The sequence below is a fragment of the Monodon monoceros genome, unplaced genomic scaffold (genome assembly GCF_005190385.1).
Source record: "Monodon monoceros isolate NGI ecotype Baffin Bay Population unplaced genomic scaffold, NGI_Narwhal_1 Super_Scaffold_2, whole genome shotgun sequence".
NCBI classification, from domain to species: Eukaryota; Metazoa; Chordata; class Mammalia; order Artiodactyla; family Monodontidae; genus Monodon; species Monodon monoceros.
In genome coordinates, this window is record NW_021703776.1 from 35,602,472 (window position 1) to 35,624,514 (window position 22,043).

At 38.4% G+C, this 22,043-nt stretch overlaps 1 protein-coding gene across 2 annotated transcripts in view; it reads right to left on the bottom strand.

Moving 5' to 3' along the window:
* AHR (aryl hydrocarbon receptor) overlaps positions 1–22,043 on the bottom strand; it is a 104,858-nt gene that overhangs the window by 36,976 nt on the left and 45,839 nt on the right. Inside the window, exon 11 of one of the 2 annotated variants that reach the window (XM_029233361.1) lies at positions 18,540–21,140. The exons of the other annotated variant lie outside the window; for it this stretch is intronic. Coding sequence (XP_029089194.1) covers positions 21,006–21,140 — 135 coding nt within the window. The 3' untranslated portion in view covers positions 18,540–21,005. Of the gene's footprint in view, positions 1–18,539; positions 21,141–22,043 lie in introns of those variants that run through there. 2 annotated transcript variants of the gene reach the window in all.

A 22,043-nucleotide genomic window follows, 5' to 3' on the forward strand; every position in this document is an offset into this window, starting at 1 on the left:
ATGCCCCTCCCTTCTGGCTTGCAAACTTTCTGCTAAAAATTCTGATGATAGGGTTCCCTTGTATGTAAAAAGTTGCTTTTCTCTTGCTGCTTTTAAGGTTTTTTTTTTCTTGTTTTTAACTTTTGACAACTTAATTATGGTGTATCTCGGTGTGGCTCTCTTTGGATTTCCTCTTATTTGAAATTCTGTTGGTTTCCTGCATCTGAAAGTCTGTTTGTTTATCTAGGTTAGGGAAATTTTCAGTCATTATTTCTTTGAATAAGCTTTCTGCTCCTTTCTCTCTACTTCTGGGATCCCTTATAGTTTGAATATTGGCTGCTTGATGGTGTCCCATAAGTCCCTTAAGCTATCTTCATTTTTTTCATTCATTTTTCCTTTCACTCCTCAATTGGATGAATTCTACTGCCTTGTCTTTTAGTTTGCTGATCTTCTCTTTTGGTTGATCTAGTCTGCTGTTACACCTCTCTATTGAATTTTTCAGTTCAATTATTATATCATTCTGCTCTGTGATTTCTCTTTGGTATTTCTTAATATTTTCTTTCTCTTTGTTGAAATTCTTCCTTTGTTCATGCATTGCTCTCCTGACCTTGATGAGCATCTTTACCAGCATTATTTTGAACTCTCTATCAGGTTAATTACTAAAGTTTGTGCCATTAAGATCTGTTTCTGGAGAATTATCTTGTTCTTTTATTTGAAACACATTCCTTTTTATTCATTTTCCTTGACTGTCTGTGTTGTTTTCTATGCATGAAATAGAGCAGCCACATTTCCCAGTCCTTACAGAGTGCTCTCATATAGGAGATGAACCTATATATAGGCTGGAATCAGTCCAGCCTAAGACCCTGGTTTTCTTTCAAGACTTTGTAATTGACCAAGCTGCCCTCTTTGTTCTTAGTGACTTACAGTAGTTTAGGGTGTGCCAAGACCTGTCAGTGTCCCTAGAGAGAGGATCGCATTCAGTGTCTAGAATGCGGACCCCCTTAGGTGGAAGGGAATGTATGTAGTTAAGTCCGTTTCACAGAGAAACCGGAGATGGGTATTTTTCTTCCTGCTTCCTCTGTACTGGATCCAGGTGTATAGCTGCGGGGGTTACCTGTAATTGCCATAGTCCTGTTGGACCTGTGAAGGGAAGCCCCACTGGCTGTCAGCACCAGACATACCAGGGACTTGCCCCTTGTGCAGCAGCTGCAAAAGCTGGGACACAGACATATGTACAAGCTTCTTCCAGGAAGATATTGGTGACTTGGAGCAGGCTACCAGGAGTCAATGAGAAAGGTGTTTGTTAGTTTCCCTGGTTTCCAGGAATTTCCAGCTAGCCCCTGTATGTGTGCTAAATCCAAAGGTCTAAATCTCAGGCAGCAGCTTTCAGAGTATGCAGATGGACTCCTTTTGGGGGAAAGACTAGGAGTTGGGCAATTTTGCTTGCTCCCTCTGTACTGAACCCTGGGAGAATAGCTCTATTGCAAGCACTTGCATACCCATTAACAACTATTCCTTTTTTTGCTATAGTCTTACAGATACAAGCCTCATTGGCTTTAAGAAATAGATGTTTTAGGGGCCTATACCTCAACTGAGAGTTTTAAAAGTTTGGGTATTAAATGTTGGAGCAAACTCTTTGCTCCTCAAGGAGAATCTGGAAATCAGGAGTTCCCTTCCAATTGTGTGGTGCTGTGCAGGGGTGGAGTTTATGGCATGTGTATATCTCAGCCTTTTCTACCCATTTTGATGTGGGCAATTTTCTAATTTGCTTGATGTGTAGGAATTGTTCCCTAGTTTCAGATTTCTTTCAGAGGTAATTGCTCTTTGTGTAGCCATAGATTCAGTGTGTACATAGGAGGGGAATTCAGGAGCCTCCTATATTGCCATCTTGGTTGACCTCTCTGTTCATAATTATCTTGGTCACACCTTTAGATACTCATGGATTTTTAACTGAAGCAATTAAGGAGGATTGAAGAATTTGGTTCCTTTAATGTGTATGCTAGCACTGTTATAAAACGAGAAAAAAATTAGCTACCATGAACTTTGTTGACATGTATTCCAAATTGAACTATGAATGTTAAGTACTCACCCAGTATCAGTTATATCTGGTATCACTGCTTCTAGTAATCAAGAATTACTAGAACCAGAGTTATTTTTTTTCTTTTTTTACATTCTTTGTTTTGTTCTTTTATCAAATCATTCCAAAAAGAAAAAATAAATCTGATTAAAATGAGAACATATAAAATAGTGTAGCAGGAACAGGAAAAAAAAAAGCAAGATAACAGCAGAGAAAACATAAATTAGAGGGAGAGGTTAACACAAGTTAGAGAGAGGTGAAAATATAACACAAATGTGCAGTCTGTAAGAGCATAAACCCTTGATCTAGTTGTGCCCTGACTTGGCTTTAAGCTTCCTGGTGTTCAGAATAAAAAGAGACTCAATTATAGTTTGATGAGGAGAAAACATGCTGTTTTCCTAGTTCTAATACTAAAAAGCGCATATGGATCTTTGCAAAGGGACTTAAATACAATCTCTACGGTAATTGCCATAATATATCTCATAAGACTGCTTTTCCTACTACCCCTCAACGAAAACTAAGATCAAAACCTTCCAAAATAAACTCGGTGAAACTCTTTCTGCATATAGTCAAAATAATGTGGCGCAACTACAGAGTTTTTCGATGGTCAAGCTTGATCAGAAGAAAAGCTTCCAATATTTTTATAGGTGATATAGAGAAGAGCCCCTACAGTGGGTACTTGAGGTATAAAAATAACATTAAACTCCTCCACATAGTGAAAAGCTGGATTGGAGGAATCTGTGTGCTTAGGCAGAGAAATGGCAGAGGATTTCAATGTGGATGGGTACGTCATAGGTATTCCAAAGCATATCTGTAAAATAAGGACTCTGAGCCATAGGAGCAATCCAAGAGAAGAACCTGGGATCTTTTACCATAGATCAAATTTTCTCAAAGTATTTTCCTTGGCATACTAACATCATGTGATAAGGTCTGAAAAGGGTTCCAGTGTCAAATAAGTTTGGAAAATATTGCATACCAGTTCCATCTCTTGGAAAATTAGTAGCAGTATTACATGGTGGTACTACACAATACTACACAACACAGTAATACATTAGAGACCTGTAATAAAGGAATCTGATGAACTTTTCTTTGCCTAGGGTTTCCCAAACTTATTTGATCATCAAATCCACGTTAACATTTGGTGTGACTAATATTCTATAAAACAGACGCTGAAAAATATCTCATAGTTTCTGATGACATTGACTCAATGTTATTAAGATTAAAATCACTTTAAAAAACATCACTGTGAGGAATGTCCTAGGAAACAAAACAGTAGACCTTAACTCAAACTCTTGCACACCCACAGCCAAAATGGGGTTCTGGTATATCTACTTTAAACAAGTATTAAATGGACATATGGCTTCCTCAGAACCTCAAAAGGCTAATGAAAATGTATATATTGGATGTTTATAACATGGAAGGTAATCAGAAGTCAAAATTCTTTTCTATACTATAAAATCTGTTTGGTAACTTGATTTTTAAATGAATTTTCAGATGCCGTAGGTTGTGAATTCAGGGAAAATATGGGAGTCTGTTTTCTTTGTTTTTCAAGTGAGGTATTCTCATAAATTTTTAAAAGTCCAATTTGCAGCTTAGGACTTTTCTTTGATACGTACACAAATGTAAGACTGTATTTTGTCAATGGCCTTTGTGTAGAGGCACATGTTAATTTTCTGGGAACACTGAAGTTCTGTCAAGAGCAAAGGGCCATCCTGCATATCCTAGTTGATATGAATGTTCAGTGGGAAACAGTTTCGTATCTCACTTGAATCAAGCAGGGAAACCTCCTAAAAGATTGGTCAGTCAAATGACCAGATGATTCTTAAATCTGGTTATATTAATTTACTAGACCAATAAGGGGCATTTTAGGTAGAACAACATTGATTATCTCATATTCTAGCTTCAATTTCCTCCACTGTAGGAATTCCTCAGCAGTCTTTCCTCAACAGATTCCACACACGTATTCCTGCCCTGCTATCTGAAGATGAACCCACAGTGTGGCATCTCAGCTTCAAGGGAAATTTTAACTGTTTGATGCATGTAGTTAAATCAGTGATGCAATTCCTGTTGTATCCTATTGAAGACCAACCTGAAATACCCTTAAAAAAGTTTTTGAACTTGGAGGTCAGATGACTTGAGCACAGTTTTTGATGCTACCAGTTACTGGCTGTACGGTGTTGCATAATCTTCTTGGAGTCTTCCTTTTCCATAAAAACTCACCTTATTGTAGCATAGTCGTTGGTATCGATTCTGATAATGGTTGTGAAATTTCTGGGTAATAGATATATACTTCCCTGCGTTCAGAAAAGAAAAGCTTTCTGACACTTCTGGGTCACTTATTCTCTTTTAATGGTCTTTTCTTTAGACCCACCAGTGTGAGACTGTCAAGGTCTAGGTAAAAATGTGTTCTTCCCCATATACAAGAACCTTAGATGCATAGTTGCAAATAGCATGCTCAAAAAGGCTTTATTAATTTTAAAATAAGGACGAACACTTCAAGCTGGATAACTGACACTGCTTGTGTAATGTCTAACTTACTGTAGTAAAACCATTCTTCTCCTAGGAATCAGGCCAATTTTGGGGGTTGTTTGCAAAGACCAGACACATTTATCAGGACCCTTCTTCAGAAACACATGTGGGCTGTAAGCAATGTATTTCCTGGCTTCTGACATGAGCTAAACATCTGGAAAAGGCAAAGTTGTAATGAAACTGTGCATTGGCTGTGTTCGTCCACATTTCTTTGCAAAGGCAAGGCAAGGCTGGCGCCCGTAAGGCACCACTCTCATCTATAAAGTGGAGGTTCTTTTGTAGGCCCAGATGTATCTAAGGGTGGAGTGGAGGGATGGGGACCACTGCCAGACCTTCCTGGTCCTCTCCTGCAGAATGGTCAGGGAGAGGTACAGAGAACGGCTCTTCTATTCTTCTCTAGACATGATTTTAACAGAGGAGTGTTTTTTTTCCCCAAATGCCTCCCTTGCCTTCTTAAAATCGATAACCAACGTATTAGTTTCCTATTGGTGGTAATTCCTAAATTACCACAAACTTAGTGGCTTAAAACAATGCAAATTAATTAGTTTACAGTACTGGAAGTCAGAAACCCTAAAGTCAAGGTGTTGGCCGGGCTGCCTTCCTTCTGAAGGCACTAGGGGAGAATTGGTTTCCTTGCCTTTTCCAGCTTTTAGAGGCTGCCTGCATTCCTTGGCCTGTGGCCCTCCATCTTCAAGGCCAGCAGCAGAGTATATTCAAATCTTCTCTCTCTCTTTCTCTTTCTTTCTCTCTCTCATCTCTCCTGTCATCACATCTCCTCCTTTGACTCTGAACCTCCTGTCTTCTCCTTATAAGGCCTCTTGTGATTACATGGGTCCACCAAGGTAATAGAGGATAACCATTCCATCTCAAGCTCCTTCCCTTAGTAACATCTGTGAAGACCCTCTTGCCATCTAATCTGGGGATTAGAATATGCACATCTTTGGTGGGGGGTGGTGGGGGATGGGGCATTATTTTATCTACTGCCACCATGTTGGTTGTTTTGATTGCTTTTTAAAATAGTTTCATCATGTGTAAATTTGGGGCAATTATATTCATCTCCTGGAGATACAGAGTTCATGAGATAGCTTGGCTTCAGCATCACAGCAAAGTGCTTGGATGGTGGCCATTAGAAGATTTACTTTTTGTAAGTGCTCTCAATTCAGAGGTGCAAAGTCTAGATTCTGTACCCACTACCGACTATGTTACCTGAACAGGCCACTTTGCCTCTTTGGCCTCAGTGTTTGCATCTTTAAGTGCGTCGCTTGAGTTTTCTCATCAGCCTGTGAATAATGACTCAAGTTGCAATAGGACTCCACCTATAAAAGAAAGCACTTACAAGCTTCTTACAGTGTCACCTACTTATTTGTAGGAGTGTTAAGGTGGTGTTTTGCATGTATCCACGCATCAGTTCTCCCAAGTGTTCCCACTCCGGGCCCTTTTTACTCAGGTCCAGAAAAGAAAGCAGATAATCTGTAGGATAGGAAATAGTTGAAGATATGACAACCTCAATGGGGAATATTAGAGGGGTCAAAAAGTAAAGGATTTCATGGACAGTGCAAATAATTTCAAGTTAGCAGTGTCAGAGAGAAGGATCATGAAAAAATGTCACAGCTCCAGAAAGGCAGACAAGATGGAAACCATTATTCATAGTCATCATTCTTTCATCTTAAGGCTGCTTCTATACTGAGCCAATCTGTCTCCCGTAAATGCTCCCAAGTTTAATTGGCCAACACTTTCTCCAAAAGCACTCATGGATAGCATGTTTCTCTTCAACATTTTTTTCTACATCACTGCATTTACTGATTGCATCTTTATGAGGATAATTTATATCCTACCTAAAAAGAATTTGTGGCAGCTGACACGAAAACTTAAAAGTGGTGACGTCTAGAGGGAAGTAACAGATGAAGCAGGAAGAGTAGTCAGGCAGAAGCATAAAAAAATTTGCCAGAAATAAAGGCAGAGGGAAACTGTTGCACTATGTACAAAACTGAATTCTGTGCTTCCTGGCAGAGCAAACAGGTAAATGAAAGAAATCATGCAGCACTTTGACAGAAGAGACAAGTCTTTTTTCTCAGTCTAAACTCTAACTTAGTTCTGCATCTCACTGGTGTCATTGAACAAAATAATGGACAGTGGACAGGGCCCTTAAGAGAAGTTTTTACCGAATTAGTTTGCCTTATAATAATAATAATGGTGGTGATGGTGGTCATGTTTGGCCAGGAAAATCTTTTTCCTGTTGCTCGAGTTTCCATGAGGAAGGATGAGCACTCCTAGCCTCTTGCCTTATTCCTTAATTCTCCCCATGGTAGAAAGCCTGGGTGGGTGACAGCCACTGTCCACTCTCCTCACATATGTGAAGCACACCTATCAGTGGCCTGGGCATGAGGAATTTGGTCTCTTTTTCCCTCTTTCTCTCTCTGGAATGGCAAGAGGCAGTGACATGGGAAAGTAGGCTGGCTCTACTCATTGAAAATATCCCAGAATAGTTTAAGGTCTGGATTCAAGACTGGGGAATGGAGTGGTCAATCCCCATTTGACTCTTCCAAGTTATAGTTTCTAGTAACGATGACATTTTCCCTGTTTACACTTTTTTCTTATTTCTCAATAGCTTCAAAATTCCAGTAGAATAGAGAAGTGATATTTATTTTTTTCTTGGTCCTTTCAGTTGCCCACCAAAATCTGTTTCTTCTTTGTCCACAGAAATAGAATTGTTGCTGGGCAGATGGTGGCAGCCAGGTGTGACCATAGGACTAAGTTCATGGGTATCGAATGTGGGCAGAAGGAATGTATGCACCTTCTGACTTAAGCTCTCAAAGATCCTTGGCCTGGACAAGGTCCTTCCTTTCCTTTCTCCTGGTAGGAAGAAGCAGTGGCTGGAGCCTATTCAGGATAGAAGAGCTGCCCCACCAGCCTGGGTGGCATTCTGGAGCAGAGCCCATTCATATGAGACAAAAGTCTATTTTTGAAACTCATTCTTTGATCTCTTCATTATAGCAAGTTGGTCTTTAGCTAATACAGCCTCCAAAAACAATAAGAGCTAACAATTCTTTAACACTTTTCTTGAGTTTTCTAAAAAAATTTTTTCATTTTATATTGGCGCATAGTTGATTAACAATGTTGTGTTAGTTTCAGGTGTACAGCACAGCGATTCAGTTATACATATACATGTACCTATTCTTTTTCATATTCTTTTCCCATTTAGGTTATTACAGAATATTGAGCAGAGTTCCCTGTGCTATATAGTAGGTCCTTGTTGGTTATCTATTTTAAATATAGCGGTGTGTACATGTCAATCTCAAACTCCCAATCCATCCCTCCCCCGCACCCTTCCTTCCCCAGTAACCATAAGTTTGTTCTCTAAGTCTGTGAGTCTATTTCTGTTTTGTAAATAAGTTCATGTGGATCATTTTTTCTAGATTCCACATATAAGCGATATCATATATTCGTCTTTCACTGCCTGACTTACTTCACTTAGTATGATCACCTCCAGGTCCATCCATGTTGCTGCAAATGGCATTATTTCATTCTTTTTAATGGCTGAGTAGTATTCCACTGTATATATGTACCACATCTTCTTTATCCATTCATTTGTCGATGGACATTTAGGTTGCATCCATGTCTTGGCTATTGTAAACAGCACTGCAATGAACGTTGGGGTGCATGTATCGTTTTGACCTATGTTTTTCTAGGGATATAAGCCCAGGCGTGGGAATTGCTGGACCATATGGTATAGCTCTATTTTTAGTTCTTTAAGGAACCTCCACACTGTTCTCCATAGTGGCTGTACCAATATACATTCCCACAAACAGTGTAGGAGGATTCCCATTTCTCCACACCCTCTCCAGCATTTATTGTCTGTAAGACTTTTTGATGATGGCCATTCTGACTGGTGTGAGGTGATATCTCATTTTAGTTTTGATTTGCATTTCTCTAATAATTAGTGATGTGGAGCATCTTTTCATGTGCCTCTTGGCCATCTGTATGCCTTCTTTGGAGAAATGTCTTTTTAGGTCTTCTGCCCCTTTTTTGATTGGGTTGTTTGTTTGTTTGTTTTGCGGTACACGGGCCTCTCACTGTTGTGGCCTCTCCCGTTGCGGAGCACGGGCTCCGGACGCACAGGCTCAGCGGCCATGGCTCACGGGCCCAGCCACTCCGCGGCATGTGGGATCTTCCCGGGCCGGGGCACGAACCCGTGTCCCCTGCATCGGCAGGCAGACTCTCAACCACTGCGCCACCAGGGAAGCCGGTTGTTTGTTTTTTGATATTGAGCTGCATGAGCTGTTTGTAAATTTTGGAAACTAATCCCTTGTTGGTCGCATCATTTGCAATTATTTTCTCCCATTCTGTGGGTCGTCTTTTCGTTTTGTCTGTGGTTTCCTTTGCTGTGCAAAAGATTTTGAGTTTAATTAGGGTCCCATTTGTTTGTTTTTATTGCCTTTACTTTAGGAGATGGCTCGAAAAAGATACTGCTGCGACTCACGTCAGAGTGCTCTGCCTATGTTTTCCTCTAAGAGTTTTATGTTATCCAGTCATACATTTAGGCCTTTAATCCATTTTTAGTTTGTTTTCGTGTATGATGTTAAAAAATGTTCTCATCTCATTTTTTACATGTAGCTAACCAGTTTTTCCAGCACCATTTATTGAAGAGACTGTCTTTCCTCCATTGTATAGTCTTGCCTCCTTTGTTGTACATTAGTTGACAATAGGTGCATGGGTTTATTTCTGGGCTTTCTATCCTGGTCCATTGATCTATATTTCTGTTTTTGTGCCAGTACCATACTGTTTTGGTGACTTTAGTATAGTCTGAAGTATCGTATAGTCTGAAGTCAGGGAGTCTGATTCCTGGCTCTGTTTTCTTTCTCAAGTTTGCTTTGGCTATTCAGGGACTTTTGTGTTCCCATACACATTTTAAGATTTTTTGTTGTAGTTCTGAGAAAAATGCCATTGGTAATTTGATAGGCATTGCACTGAATCTGTAGATTGCCTTGGGTAGTATAGTCATTTTGACAATTTGATTCTTCCTATCCAAGGACATGGTATATTTTTCCAACTGTTTGTGTCATCTTCAATTTCTTTCATCAGCATCTTATAGTATTTGGAGTACAGGTCTTTTGTCTCCTTAGGTAGGTTTATTCCTAGATATTTTATTCTTTTTGATGCTATGGTAAATGGGATTGTTTCTTTAATTTCTCTTTCTGACATTTAATTGTTAGTATATAGAAGTGCAATGGATTTCTGTGTGTTAATTTTGTGTCCTGCAACTTTACTGAATTCATTGATGAGCTCTAGTAGTTTTCTGGTAGCATCTTTAGGATTTTCTGTGTTTAGTATCATGTCATCTGCAAACAGTGACAGTTTTACTTCTTCCTTTGCAGTTTGGATTCCTTTTATTTCTTTTTCTTCTTTGATTGCCGTGGTTAGGACTTCCAAAACTATGATGAATAAAAGTGGCAAGAGTGGACCTCCTTGTCTTGTTCCTGATCTTAAAGGAAATGCTTCCAGCTTTTCACCATTGAGCATAATGTTTGTCATATATGGCCTTTATTATGTTGAGGTATGTTCCCTCTGTGCCCACTTTTTGGAGAGTTTTTATCGTAAATGGGTGTCAAATTTTGCCAAAGTCAAAAGCTTTTTCTGCATCTATTGAGATGATCATATGGTTTTTATTCTTCAAATTGTTGGTGTGGTGTATCACATTGATTGATTTGTGGATATTGGAAAATCCTTGCATCCCTGGGATAAATCCCACTTGATCATGGTGTATGATCCTTTTAATGTATTGTTGGATTCAGATTACTAGTATTTTATTGAGGATTTTTGCATCTATATTCATCAGTGATACTGGTCACTAATTTTCTTTTTTGTGGTATCGTTGTCTGGTTTTGGCATCAGGGTAATGGTGGCCTCATAGAGTGAGTTTGGGAGAATTCCTTCCTCTGCAGTTTTTTTTGGAAGAGTTTCAGAAGGATAGGTGTTACCTCTTCTCTAAATGTTTAATAGAATTCGCCTGTGAAGCTATCTGGTCCTGGAATTTTGTTTGTTGGGAGTTTTAAAATCACAGTTTCAATTTCCGTACTTGTGATTGGTCCTCTTTAACACTTATTGTCATGTGCCAGTGTCTGTGCTGAGCACTTTGCATGTATTATGTCATTTGGGTCTCATGAAGAGCCTATAAGGTAAAGTCATTACATCTTCTTTTTACAGAGGAAGGAGTGAAGGCACAGAAGGTTAAATGAGCAATTTATACTACACATCTGGCAAGGGAGCAGAGTCAGAGTTCAAACCCAGTGCCCCGTGCCCTGAATCTTAAACATCATGGTGTCTTTGCTCTTTACAAGGACTTGGAACAGAGACTTAAAGGCAGGGTTTCAGAGCTATTTCCATGGAAAGTCAGAATAATGTAACTTGAGGATAGAAAATGCTTCAGGTTTGGCATGCTCCCCCTCTCAACAATCTCTCTGTAGTCAAAACAGGAGGCAGTCAACAGAGGAAGGATGAACATTTTACTTGAAAGGGCAAGCAGAACCCATCAGGGTAAGTGCTGGAGACCATTCTCCGAGGGTCTCTTGTGTTTTCTGCATGTGTTGCAAGCAGAGGCACTGACTGCTTTTGTTGTGAACCATCTTTGCAAGGATGTTTGTATAGTGAACAGCCTTAGAAGATAGTGACAGTGTCTCCCTTCGGAGTAAAGGGTCAGGCATGTGTACTGTTGTCATGAAAGATTTGGGTTCCCTAAGGTCAGGGTTCCTTTCCTGTAACTGCACGTGGGGATGTTTGTCTTGCCTTGTGGGGAACCAACACAAATGCTGACACTGGTTGCTGCTACTGTTGTAAGTTATCAAGTGCCCTTTGACTCTGACCCAGGAATCACATGTCTTTCTGCAGCTGGTTAACCTGTTGGCTTGAATGTAGGGTAGAATCTCGGACCATTCAGTTTACCTTGACAATAAGGTACATTTTTCTATCCCCTTTTAAGTGCAATGAAACACTCAGTATTCAAAGGTAGCTGGTCTGGATTTTCTACATGTCAGTTGGTTGAACAAGGAGGAAGGGCAGTGTCTTCCCAGACAATGGAAATTAACATCCTTGAAATAGATATTCATTTAGTCAGAATTCATGTCAACCTAATTCTGAAACACAGAGTTCCGTCTGAGTTCTAAATGTTATGGCAAAGTCCCCAAATTAGATTTCAGTACCCTAAAATGTCAACAAATATGTGGTTTAAAATTTTTTGAAGATACAACCTGATGGGGAAATGGAGTTGAGATACATTTTTAGACTTTCCACAAGCATTAGGATATCCAGCTCTGTTGGAAAGGAGGGTGAAACTATAATTCTGAATAGAAGGAAAACAAAAATTTCATACATAAAGATTAAAAAATAAAGTTATTTGAATACTTTGATTTCCCTAAGTGGGAAATAAAGCAAACTTCTTGTGCTGAGGAAAGAATACTGTACCAGAGCTCAAGATAGGTGAGATCATTTTCTCAAGTAATTGTGAGACTTGCACGGGATAGTATCTGGGCCTTGTTTTTTCTTCAAGCATAAAACAGGGGGTATGAAATACATCTCAAAGCTCACATCTAACATGGAAGTTAATGGAATCATAGACTCTCTGAAATAGAAGGAAACAGTAGTGAATTATTTTCTCAGCGTAAATTCTAAGTGGTGTTTCTGGAGAGAGGAAGATCATTACATTTCAGATCAGCCTATTTCATCTCCAGACATCTTTCAATAATAGAGTCTTCTTTATATTGAGGTAAAATGTGTTAACTTGTAACTTTTACCATTGATCCTGTATTAACTTCTGGACCATAAATGACAAGAATAATCTCTTCCCCCTCACCCTTGCTAGCATATCAGGTGCTTGAAGTAGGTCATCACATCAGAGATCACTCTATTCTAATCTATTAATCCCTGATCCCTATAAATTCTTCTACATATGAGTTTGCGTTCCTTCCTACTTCTGGTTGGTCTTAAATGGTAAGCTGTTTCACGCAGGCCTGTGTACTTTAGACAGCAAAACAGAGTTCTGTCCATTGCTCTTCCTGAAAAAGTTTGCTAGAGGTGGAAGAACTGGTATCAGAAACTGATCTCCAGGGGCTGTGGATCCTGTCCAAGATGGTGGCAGTGGGGTTGGAGATGGGGAAAGGAAGCCAGGGCTGGTTCTGCCTCCTGGGGTTTTAAAAGTCTAAGCTCATCAGCACAGGAAAGCTGATGGGGCAGACTTAAATTCTATCCAAGCACATGGTGATATCCTAAAGATCACATACTACGAGAGAAGGGCAGTTCACCTAATAAACGTGACTTTACTTGTCAGTTGGGAGCCAGAGGATCAGCTGGGATCACGCAAGGAACAGTGTAGCCTGGGCAGGCCTCCCTAGTCTAATACTTAAATTGTAAGACTATCCTGGTGGTTTTCATATCATATCATCAGAGTAGCTTGTTAAAAATAAGATTCTCAGGTCTACAAATTGGATTCAGTGAGCATGGGGTGTCCACAAATCTAATTTTCAATAGCTCTCTCCATAGACAGAGATGCAGATGGCCCATGGACACTCAGTAAAATACACTGTTTCTGGTTCTTTTGACATCAGAGACACCAAATCCTGAGGACCCCACCATAGGTCCCACCATGATGGAGTAAAATAGAGAACTATTCAGCTGGGTGCTTTAAGGTCAGCCTAGAATGGCCCCCTGGTAGGCCTGGATGGCTAAATGTTTGTTGAATGAATGCTCCTCCCTGCTCCTCCTCTCTAACCACTCCCAAATCCTTGTTTGTTGAAACCATTTTTGTTTTCAATTTTGAAACTTCTCTCAATCCCTACAACCAGTCTCTCCCTACACGTTCCTGTCAGATCTTCGGTAGAAGTTTTTTTCTTCCCATTCTGTCTTTTCTTACTGCAAGTTGGCAGATCATTCTTGCTGAGTTCCTAACTATAGTTTGAATCTAAAGTGTCTCAGATTATAAGTACAGAAGCAAAGAATTCCATTGTCCAGTGGGACTGACTACTGTGGTAATAGAGAGGGCCAGATGTGAGGATTCGGTTTGAGCTCCTAGAAGATGGAAGTGGAGGTGTTAACAAAAATGGTAGGAGAATCTCTAGACTCAGGAGGGAAAATGAGGCATTCAGTTTTGTTCAAAGACAATTTAAGGTGCTGGTAGGATATTTAAAAGAAAACTATACTATATTACATATTGTACAAAATACACCATTGGAAATCTGGGCCAGGAACTCAGAAACGAGGTCTAGGTTACATATTGAGTTATACACAGTGATTCGATTAGGTGAGATTATAAAGAGAGAGAGGTATAGGGGGAGGGTAGGAAAAAGGACACAGATCGAACCTTAAAAAAAAAAAAAAAGCCTATCTGCAACAATATAGAAGGAGAGGGACCACGAGTAATCCAATCAGGAAACTAATTAGAGTACAGTGTTACAGAAGCCAAGGTAAGAAAGTATCAAGGAAAGAAGATTTCTTCACTTAATAGAACATTTGTACATACAAATTGGTAGTAGTTAAATTCACACTGAAGATTTAAGCAATAAGAGGTCAGTGATGAAGAAAGCAAATCGTAGCAAGCTGCTCTATTCAGATGTAAAACAATAAAAATGAATGAGTGAATGGATGCATGGAAAAAGAATGAAGTAGCAGTTTGATTTGTCTTTAGAAGAAAATGGATGATGCTTGCTGGAGAAACCAACACATTCAGTGACTGAAAATGCAAGAAAAAGGAGTTAAGGAAAATCTGAGAGGATAATTGATAGCAACATAAAAGTAAAAAAGGAGGAAACTGAAAATTATATCAGACTTTTTTGAGTCAAGTTGGAGATAATATCACTGGAGAGACTGAGAAGATGAAGATACCGTGGGTGGCTGGCAGTGGGGGTGGGATAGATAATAGAATGATGGGTTAACCAAGGCAGAAGTCTATTTATCTCTTATATAAAAGAAGTCACAAGGTACACAGACAGGGTTTCTTTGGTGGTTCCAAACATGTGGCTCCACGTCATGGGGGACCCTGGCTCATCCTGTTTTCAATTCACCATCCTAGTTTATGGCTTCTATCTTCGTGGTTCAAGAGAGCTGCTAGATCTCCATTGATCACACCCACGTGTGCTGGTTAGAAAGGAAAAGCAGAAAAGCAAAAATGGCTCCTTGCAGCTGCATTAGGTCTCTTTCAGCAGCCTTTTTGGGAAGTATCACAAAAGTTTTGCTCTCATGTATTTGGCCAGAAGTTTTATCAGCTACATCTATTCACAAAGGAGGCTGGAAAATATAGTTTTGTTCCCTCATTGTGACCAGAGAAATGTCAGGGTTCTCTTACAAAGAGGGAAGGGAAGATGATGGTGGTGTTCGGTAACTGTCAGTTTCTGTCATAGACATGGTAAAACATTTGTGATGAGGCCATTATTCCAGTTTTGTCACTTTTTCTAGCAAAACTGGTTATCAGGAAAAGAAATGTTTTGGCCAGGGCTATGGACTGGAGTGGGAGTTTCCAATAAGGAAGTGAGCAATTCCAGAGTACAAGCAAACATACTGCTGAAACCTGGATACTGAGGTCCAGGCAGATGGACTGAAAAAGCACAGTGGGTACTCATGGGGCTAGAGATCACAAGGAATGCAGAGAGCTAGTTGAATAAAGAAGAAAGGAATGGGAAAGTGGAAGAAAGATGGTGTGATGAGAAGAGGAGATTTCAAGTTGGCAAAAATAAGGCAGTTACAAATGCTCAAAGTATGAGATGTGATTATTCTTGGCTGGAATGGAAAAATAGGTTATTATATTGATGTGTAGTAGTTATGGAAACAAGGCTAGAGGGATCATTGATAAGGATGATATCAGGACTTGAAAGTGGAAAGCAACACTGAACTAGAGACTAAAAACCTAGATATTCATGAGATCAGAAGTAAACAGAATGAGGAGTAGGGTCAATGTAGAGATTCACCTACAACTGAGGAGAGGTTGATTGGAAATCGCAGGGAAATATTAGTAGTGGCAGACATTTATTGAGTACTTGCTATGTGACAAACAAGAAACTGTGTTTTTAATAAAAAATGATTTTTAAATTTACTATTTAGGAATAATTTTAGATTTACATAAAAGTTGTGAAGATACAGACTTTCTTTCTTCCCTTCATCCGTCTTCCTCTAAACTTAACCTCTTACATAACCGTGGTACATTGGTAAAGCTAGGAAATGACAGTGGTACAGTACTATTAACTAAACGCGATTCGGCTTTCTTCAGTTGTTCCACTAATGCCTCTTTTCTATTGCAGAATGCAATCCCACATACCCTGTTGTACTTTGTATTTCGTTGTCACGCCTCCTTAGTCTCCTCCGACCTGTGACGTCTCAACATGTTTTTCTTGACCTTAACACTTTAAAGAATACTCCCAGGAATCTTGTGGAATGTCTCTCAATTTGGGTCTCTCTGACATTTTCTGACGATTAGACTAGGGCTATGCGTGTTTGAGAAAATACCACAGAGCAGAAGTGTGCTGATCATATAGCATCATATCTGTGAGAACACCATGACATAATTGATGTCAAACTCGATCTCTGGGTTAAAGTGGTGCTTGCCAGATTTCTACAATATTTTTTCCCCTTTCTCTACAGTATTCAGCAAGAGGCTGAGTTTAGCCCACACTCAAGGGGAGGGGTATTAAGCTCCATCTATTGGAAGGCATAGTTACCTATATTTGTGATTTTCCTGTAAGGAAGGTTTGCCCCCTCGTCCCCATTTATTTATTTCTTCAATCATTTATTCATATCAGGATGGACTCACGGATAATTTATTCTTTGGGTTGTAATCCAATGCTTCTATTTTTTTGCTCAAATTGTTCGTTTTGGCAACTGGGAACTGTTTTTACATAATTTATTGAATCCTGTGAGGTGCCTATTACTGTTATCCTTATTTTGTAGATACGGAAACTCAGGCTCAGAGAGTAAGAAACCTTCCCAATGATTCACGTCATGTGTGTGTTGAGGCCAGGTGTCTTCGGAGTCTGTGTGCTTAGCTTTGCTATGCTGCTTAGAGGGAAAGGATGCTCAACGAAAGTAAATCAGAGATAAGGTGTCTTTATTTCACCCTTTTTCAGAGGTGAGATCACAGATTTTGAGGAGATTCATCATAAAGGTAGTAGTTGCAGAATGGATGAGCTTCCAGAGGGTCAGTATGTAGAGAAAGAAACACACATGGTGGTCAGAACTAAGCCTGTTGCCAGGTGGGAGAGGAGAGTAGCTAACAAAGGCAAACGAGGGAATAAACAGGATGCAGGACAACTAATGTCATAGAACCTAAGGGAGGAAAAAAATTCATTGAGGGTGCAGGGCCATAGAGAATCAGCCTATGGTAAGAAGGAAGTTAAGTGAACATCATCAAAGCAGCATAATGGGAAGAAAACAAGATTTCAGGAGACCAACATTATTTGAGAGAAAGGAGGCAAAGAAGTAATTTAATAAGAAAAGGGATGCAGAATCAAGTAATTTTTCTTTTTCCTGGGATAGAGGATGACCTGTACACAGGGGTGCCCACAGGAGAGAGAAAAGACTCTGGAAGAGGGAGACGGAGTAGCTGAGTGTATGAAAGCTGGAAAGGAAGGGTGTTTGTTTTATTTATTGAAGTAGAGTTGATTTACAGTGTTGTGTTAATTTCTGCTGTACAGCAGAGTCATTCAGTTAAATATAAATACACACGTTCTTTTTTACATTCTTATTCATTATGCTTTATCATAGGATACTGAATACAGTTCTCTGTGCTGTATAGTAGGGCCTTGCTGTTTATCCATTCCAAATACATTAGCTTACATCTGCTACCCCCAACCTCTGCATGTAGAGAACAGACTTGTGGTTGCCAAGGGGGAGGGGGTGGGGGAGGGATGGAGGGGCAGGTTGTGGTTAGGGAGAGTGTCCATCTTGGAGGCCGGGGAGCTTCTCCTTCTCCCATGTTGGAGGTTGGCCTAAGAGCAGAGGACAGTGGTATTGTGGAGGTAAAGGTACAGACACACTTAGGATGTGCTGTGGGGTTCTGACGGTTTCAGTCGTATTAGTGCAACTGGAGGCATGGTCCTCTGCGGACACTGGGATAAAACTGGAGAGACATTCCCTAGTCTTGTGAGTAGCTAACATCCCTGGTCAGTGTTTGACAGGCTTGGTGACAAGGGGGCAAGTTGCAGTCATTCATTGCTGATGAAGTCATCTGACTGAAAGTAGGGATCAGAAATATTATCTGGATTTTTCTTGACTCTTTCAGATCAAACAGTTGAAACTGAATATATTGTGCACGTAGGCAAAAGACAGTGTTAGTCTTTCTCAAATATTCAGAATTAAGTATGATGCTAATTGGCTATGTTTTTATCGACTTGTTGAGAAAAATAGCTAATGGTTAAGAATCAATGTAAAATTAATGTAAAAAATTGTTACTAGAATGAAAACTTTTTCCCAGGAACTTCTTTTCAACTCTAACTGCAGAATTCTTGGTGAGTGTTTAATAGTTATGAATTTAACACCAAAGGCTTAACATGCCATTTATATTTGTTAGAGGTGTAAGTTTGGGCAATACCTTTTCTAATCTAAGCATAGAATAGAACATGGGTTGTTTAAATTTTTGTCATAAATATTCTTAAAATATTGGCTATTAAAATGGAATGTTGGATTTTAATCTGAGATACAAAACAAATACCACTAGACTATACTACTGATAATACAAGGTTTAAAACAACATCCATTTCAGAAGCATTTTAACCTATGAAGTTACTCGAAGTGTGTTTTTTTTTATATTCCTGTCAAGGCCAAAATATCCAGGGGCAGAACTTTATAAGAAGTTTATGAATTATTGACTTAACCTATCCTTAAATATTGAAGACTGCTTTCATCTAATATAATTATAACACTATACTTTAAGTACTCACTTCCTTTATATGGACCAGAAAGAAGAATTTGCATTAAAACATATTATTCATACTTGGTGATTATTTTATTACCATATATATTATTGTGTACAACTTTTTGATAATGAAGGATATTTATTACAAATCATATTTTAAACAAAAATGTATTCATGGCATATGTAAGCATTAACATCTTGAAGGAGAGAATACCCATGAAAACATTTACCTCAAATTTAGTAATACTGAAAAACACTAGTTTGAGCATAGCAATGATTGAAAGCTATATAATACACTGGAACACTGGTAAATCTTCAGGTACTGTAGGAACAACCTGGCATAGGAAAAAGATCAAATGAGGCACATCACATCCTCAGAAGTGCACATCATCTAAAAATAAATCCCTCAATACAGCAGTACACAAACCATTCTTCCTTTGTTTGGCACTTAGCAGTACAGACAAAGGTGTATTTGGTTTAATGTGATTTTATTATTCTTAGATAAATTTTAGTTACTTTTATAGATAAAAATATACAATATTGCTTTAAGTTTTTTAAATTTTATAAGTGTATACTTGATTGTCATTATATTCACAATTTAAAAAGCCTATTTTTTTCCCCCACTAAACCATTCAGTAACATGTGGAAGAGACTAACAAAAATGGTTTATATGAAGACTTTTAATGAAAGGTTTAAATGTGAAAATGGAATATTAATCTGGATCACTGGTCTAAATCTTTAGTGATAACCTCATGCTGGAAACAAATTATGAAATGTTTTAGACAAATTTATTATTTTCAACTCTTAAATTGATTCTACAGGTTCAAAATTTTGTCTGAAAATGCATAAAACTGATGTAGATATTTTGTCTGAAGTCACTTTTATATACATTAATTTACTAAAAAAATTTTTTAAAATGTATTTTAATACTACATTTCAGTGTGGGATTCCATCATGTTTTTATATAATACGTGCAAAATGTGTCTATGCCTTTCCAGATGTCCTATTTAAATAAAAGAAAGGCAGACGGTGGCACTTTTAAGTCACCTGAGGAGGGTTAAATTAATAGCCTGATTAATTTGCCTTATTGACAATAGAGGTCATTAGAAACAACCTCATACTTGAAGTTAGGAGAACCGCATGATTGTCTTTTTCTTGATACCAACTTTTGAAAGAAGTTGGATTCATTATTTGCTATCTTAAAAAGACACACTGATAAAATATGTTAAGACCCAAACAAATTATTTACGTGCATATATAAGGTATGCACTATCTTTAAATGAAAGACAAAATATTTTACAAATAATTTTGTTCATTATAAACTATACAATGCACCATTCTTTTCACTCATACCAATACTCTGCACCAAACATTGCTATATTCAATCTTAACACTCCTCAAATATGAGAAAAACAGTTTCCACTATACTAAGAAGTGAAATTTATAGTGAACATATTCCAACATCTTAAAGGATCATAGATCTACAACAGTTTTTAAAGAATTTATACATACTGAAATTATTAAAGAGCTAAAAGTAAAGCTGCTTCTCTTCATTTTAAGTTAAATGCTGTTGCATTTAACAGCAGATTCTTTACACAGCAACATTCAACTATTAAGGTGGAGATTTTAGTAAAGCTAAATGGTGGTATATCTCTTACTTCTGAAAACTGTTGAAATTTTAGTGCTGCTGTCTTATTTATATGATAATTAAAAAATAATTTGGAAAGACATCTTCCCTTTCAAAATTTTTCAACATAAGGCACACGGCAACATTAAAGTCTAGAAACAACGAGATTAAATAATTAACTTTTCAACCATTTTTTGCCCTTTACCTGAAGAAAGTGGGTGAGTAGCGCAGTTAAAACATGCCTGGATTAATAAAAATGACTGAATTTAAGAAACACTGATTGATAATATCTGTGTGCAGAATGTTATTGATTTTAAAAAGAGAAAGTATATTTTATATAAAACATACTCCTACAGTGTTATAGGTAGAAAAAATTGTGAGGCACTTACATTACCAAGGAAGGAGGAGAGCACTGAGATTATCTTTTTATAAAAGCACCAAACCACTCATTTTAACATCTGAGATAAAAGCAGAAGCTACAAATAAAAGAAAATAGTTCATATTTGGTACACTAATAAGAATGTTGAAGTTCAAAACTCGAAGTATTTCATTTTATTCTGACAGAAATAATTCCGACAGAGAAAAAGTTCTTATTTAAAAGTGTCATAATGTCCCCCTAATGTCCCCCTGAATAAGTTTTGTATATTCTGTGGTATCTCAGAATACTATAAAGTGTAGATTATTTCACTCCTCTGTGGCAGCATACTTTCTATTTTAATGATGGTAATATATGTAATTAACTCCTCTTATAAAATCATTAAAATTTGGTTTGGAAAAACAGAACTACATACATCAATGCCTCCACGTGAACTTGCTAACATCCAACAATGACAGTTTTATTACTCCCTAATAATGTTTCACAAACGAATTTAATCAAAAAACCAAGATGAAAAATGGGCTTGGAATTACAGGAATCCACTGGATGTCAAGTCAGAGAAAGGTCTGGCTTCTGACGGGTGAAGGTGGGTGGTAGGCTGAGTGTTATTTATGCTGTTTAATTCAGCTGGATAGGTTTCATTTAAGACTCCTCCGTTCTGAAACTGAAAACAAAAATTGCAATGCAACTTATTAGAACAGATCCTTCGTATATCTTAAGCCGTTAGGCCGTTAGATGTATGAAAATGTATTTTTAAAATCTTTGTCCTGGGCTTCCCTGGTGGCGCAGTGGTTGGGAGTCCGCCTGCCGATGCAGGGGACGTGGGTTCGTGCCCCGGTCCAGGAGGATCCCACATGCCGCGGAGTGGCTGGGCCCGTGAGCCATGGCCGCTGAGCCTGCGCGTCCGGAGCCTGTGCTCCGCAACGGGAGAGGCCACAACAGTGAGAGGCCCGCGTACCGCAAAAAAAAAAAAAAAAAAAAAAATCTTTGTCCTGCACGTTGTTAAACTTCAAATTCCTTTCCTGCTGTTAAATTTTAAATCATTCAGTGAAGACATACTGAACATATATTCTGTATTAGTTGCGTTTACAGCCTTTTGGTTTCTCTATTACATGGTATGGATGAATAATATCATTGTCTCACTGCAGATTTGGCATTCCGTACACTGAGAGAGTACTTGATCAGTGAACTGCCTTTGGTTTGGATAGGAACTGATGGATGGAACTAATGGATCAGAGAGTACTAATCGTGAATCACAGTAACTGTACTCTCTGTCATAAGTAAGTTTGTTTTGACCAGATTTTATCTAAAAGTTCTAGGTACCGATGAATTAATTACATTGAAGATCACTACACTGGACTACAGATAACCTAGAACCTTCTCAAAAGAGGTAAGTTTGGATTTGCAAGAGGTTTCTTAACATATTACACCATGGGTATATGATTGCTAGAACCAAGTTTTTAAATTCATAACATGCTTTACTACTAAAATTACTGTCCTAATTATGGAAATAAGTTACCAAAGTAAAATACTTGCTCTTGCCGTGTAACAGTGAAATTAGGCTGAT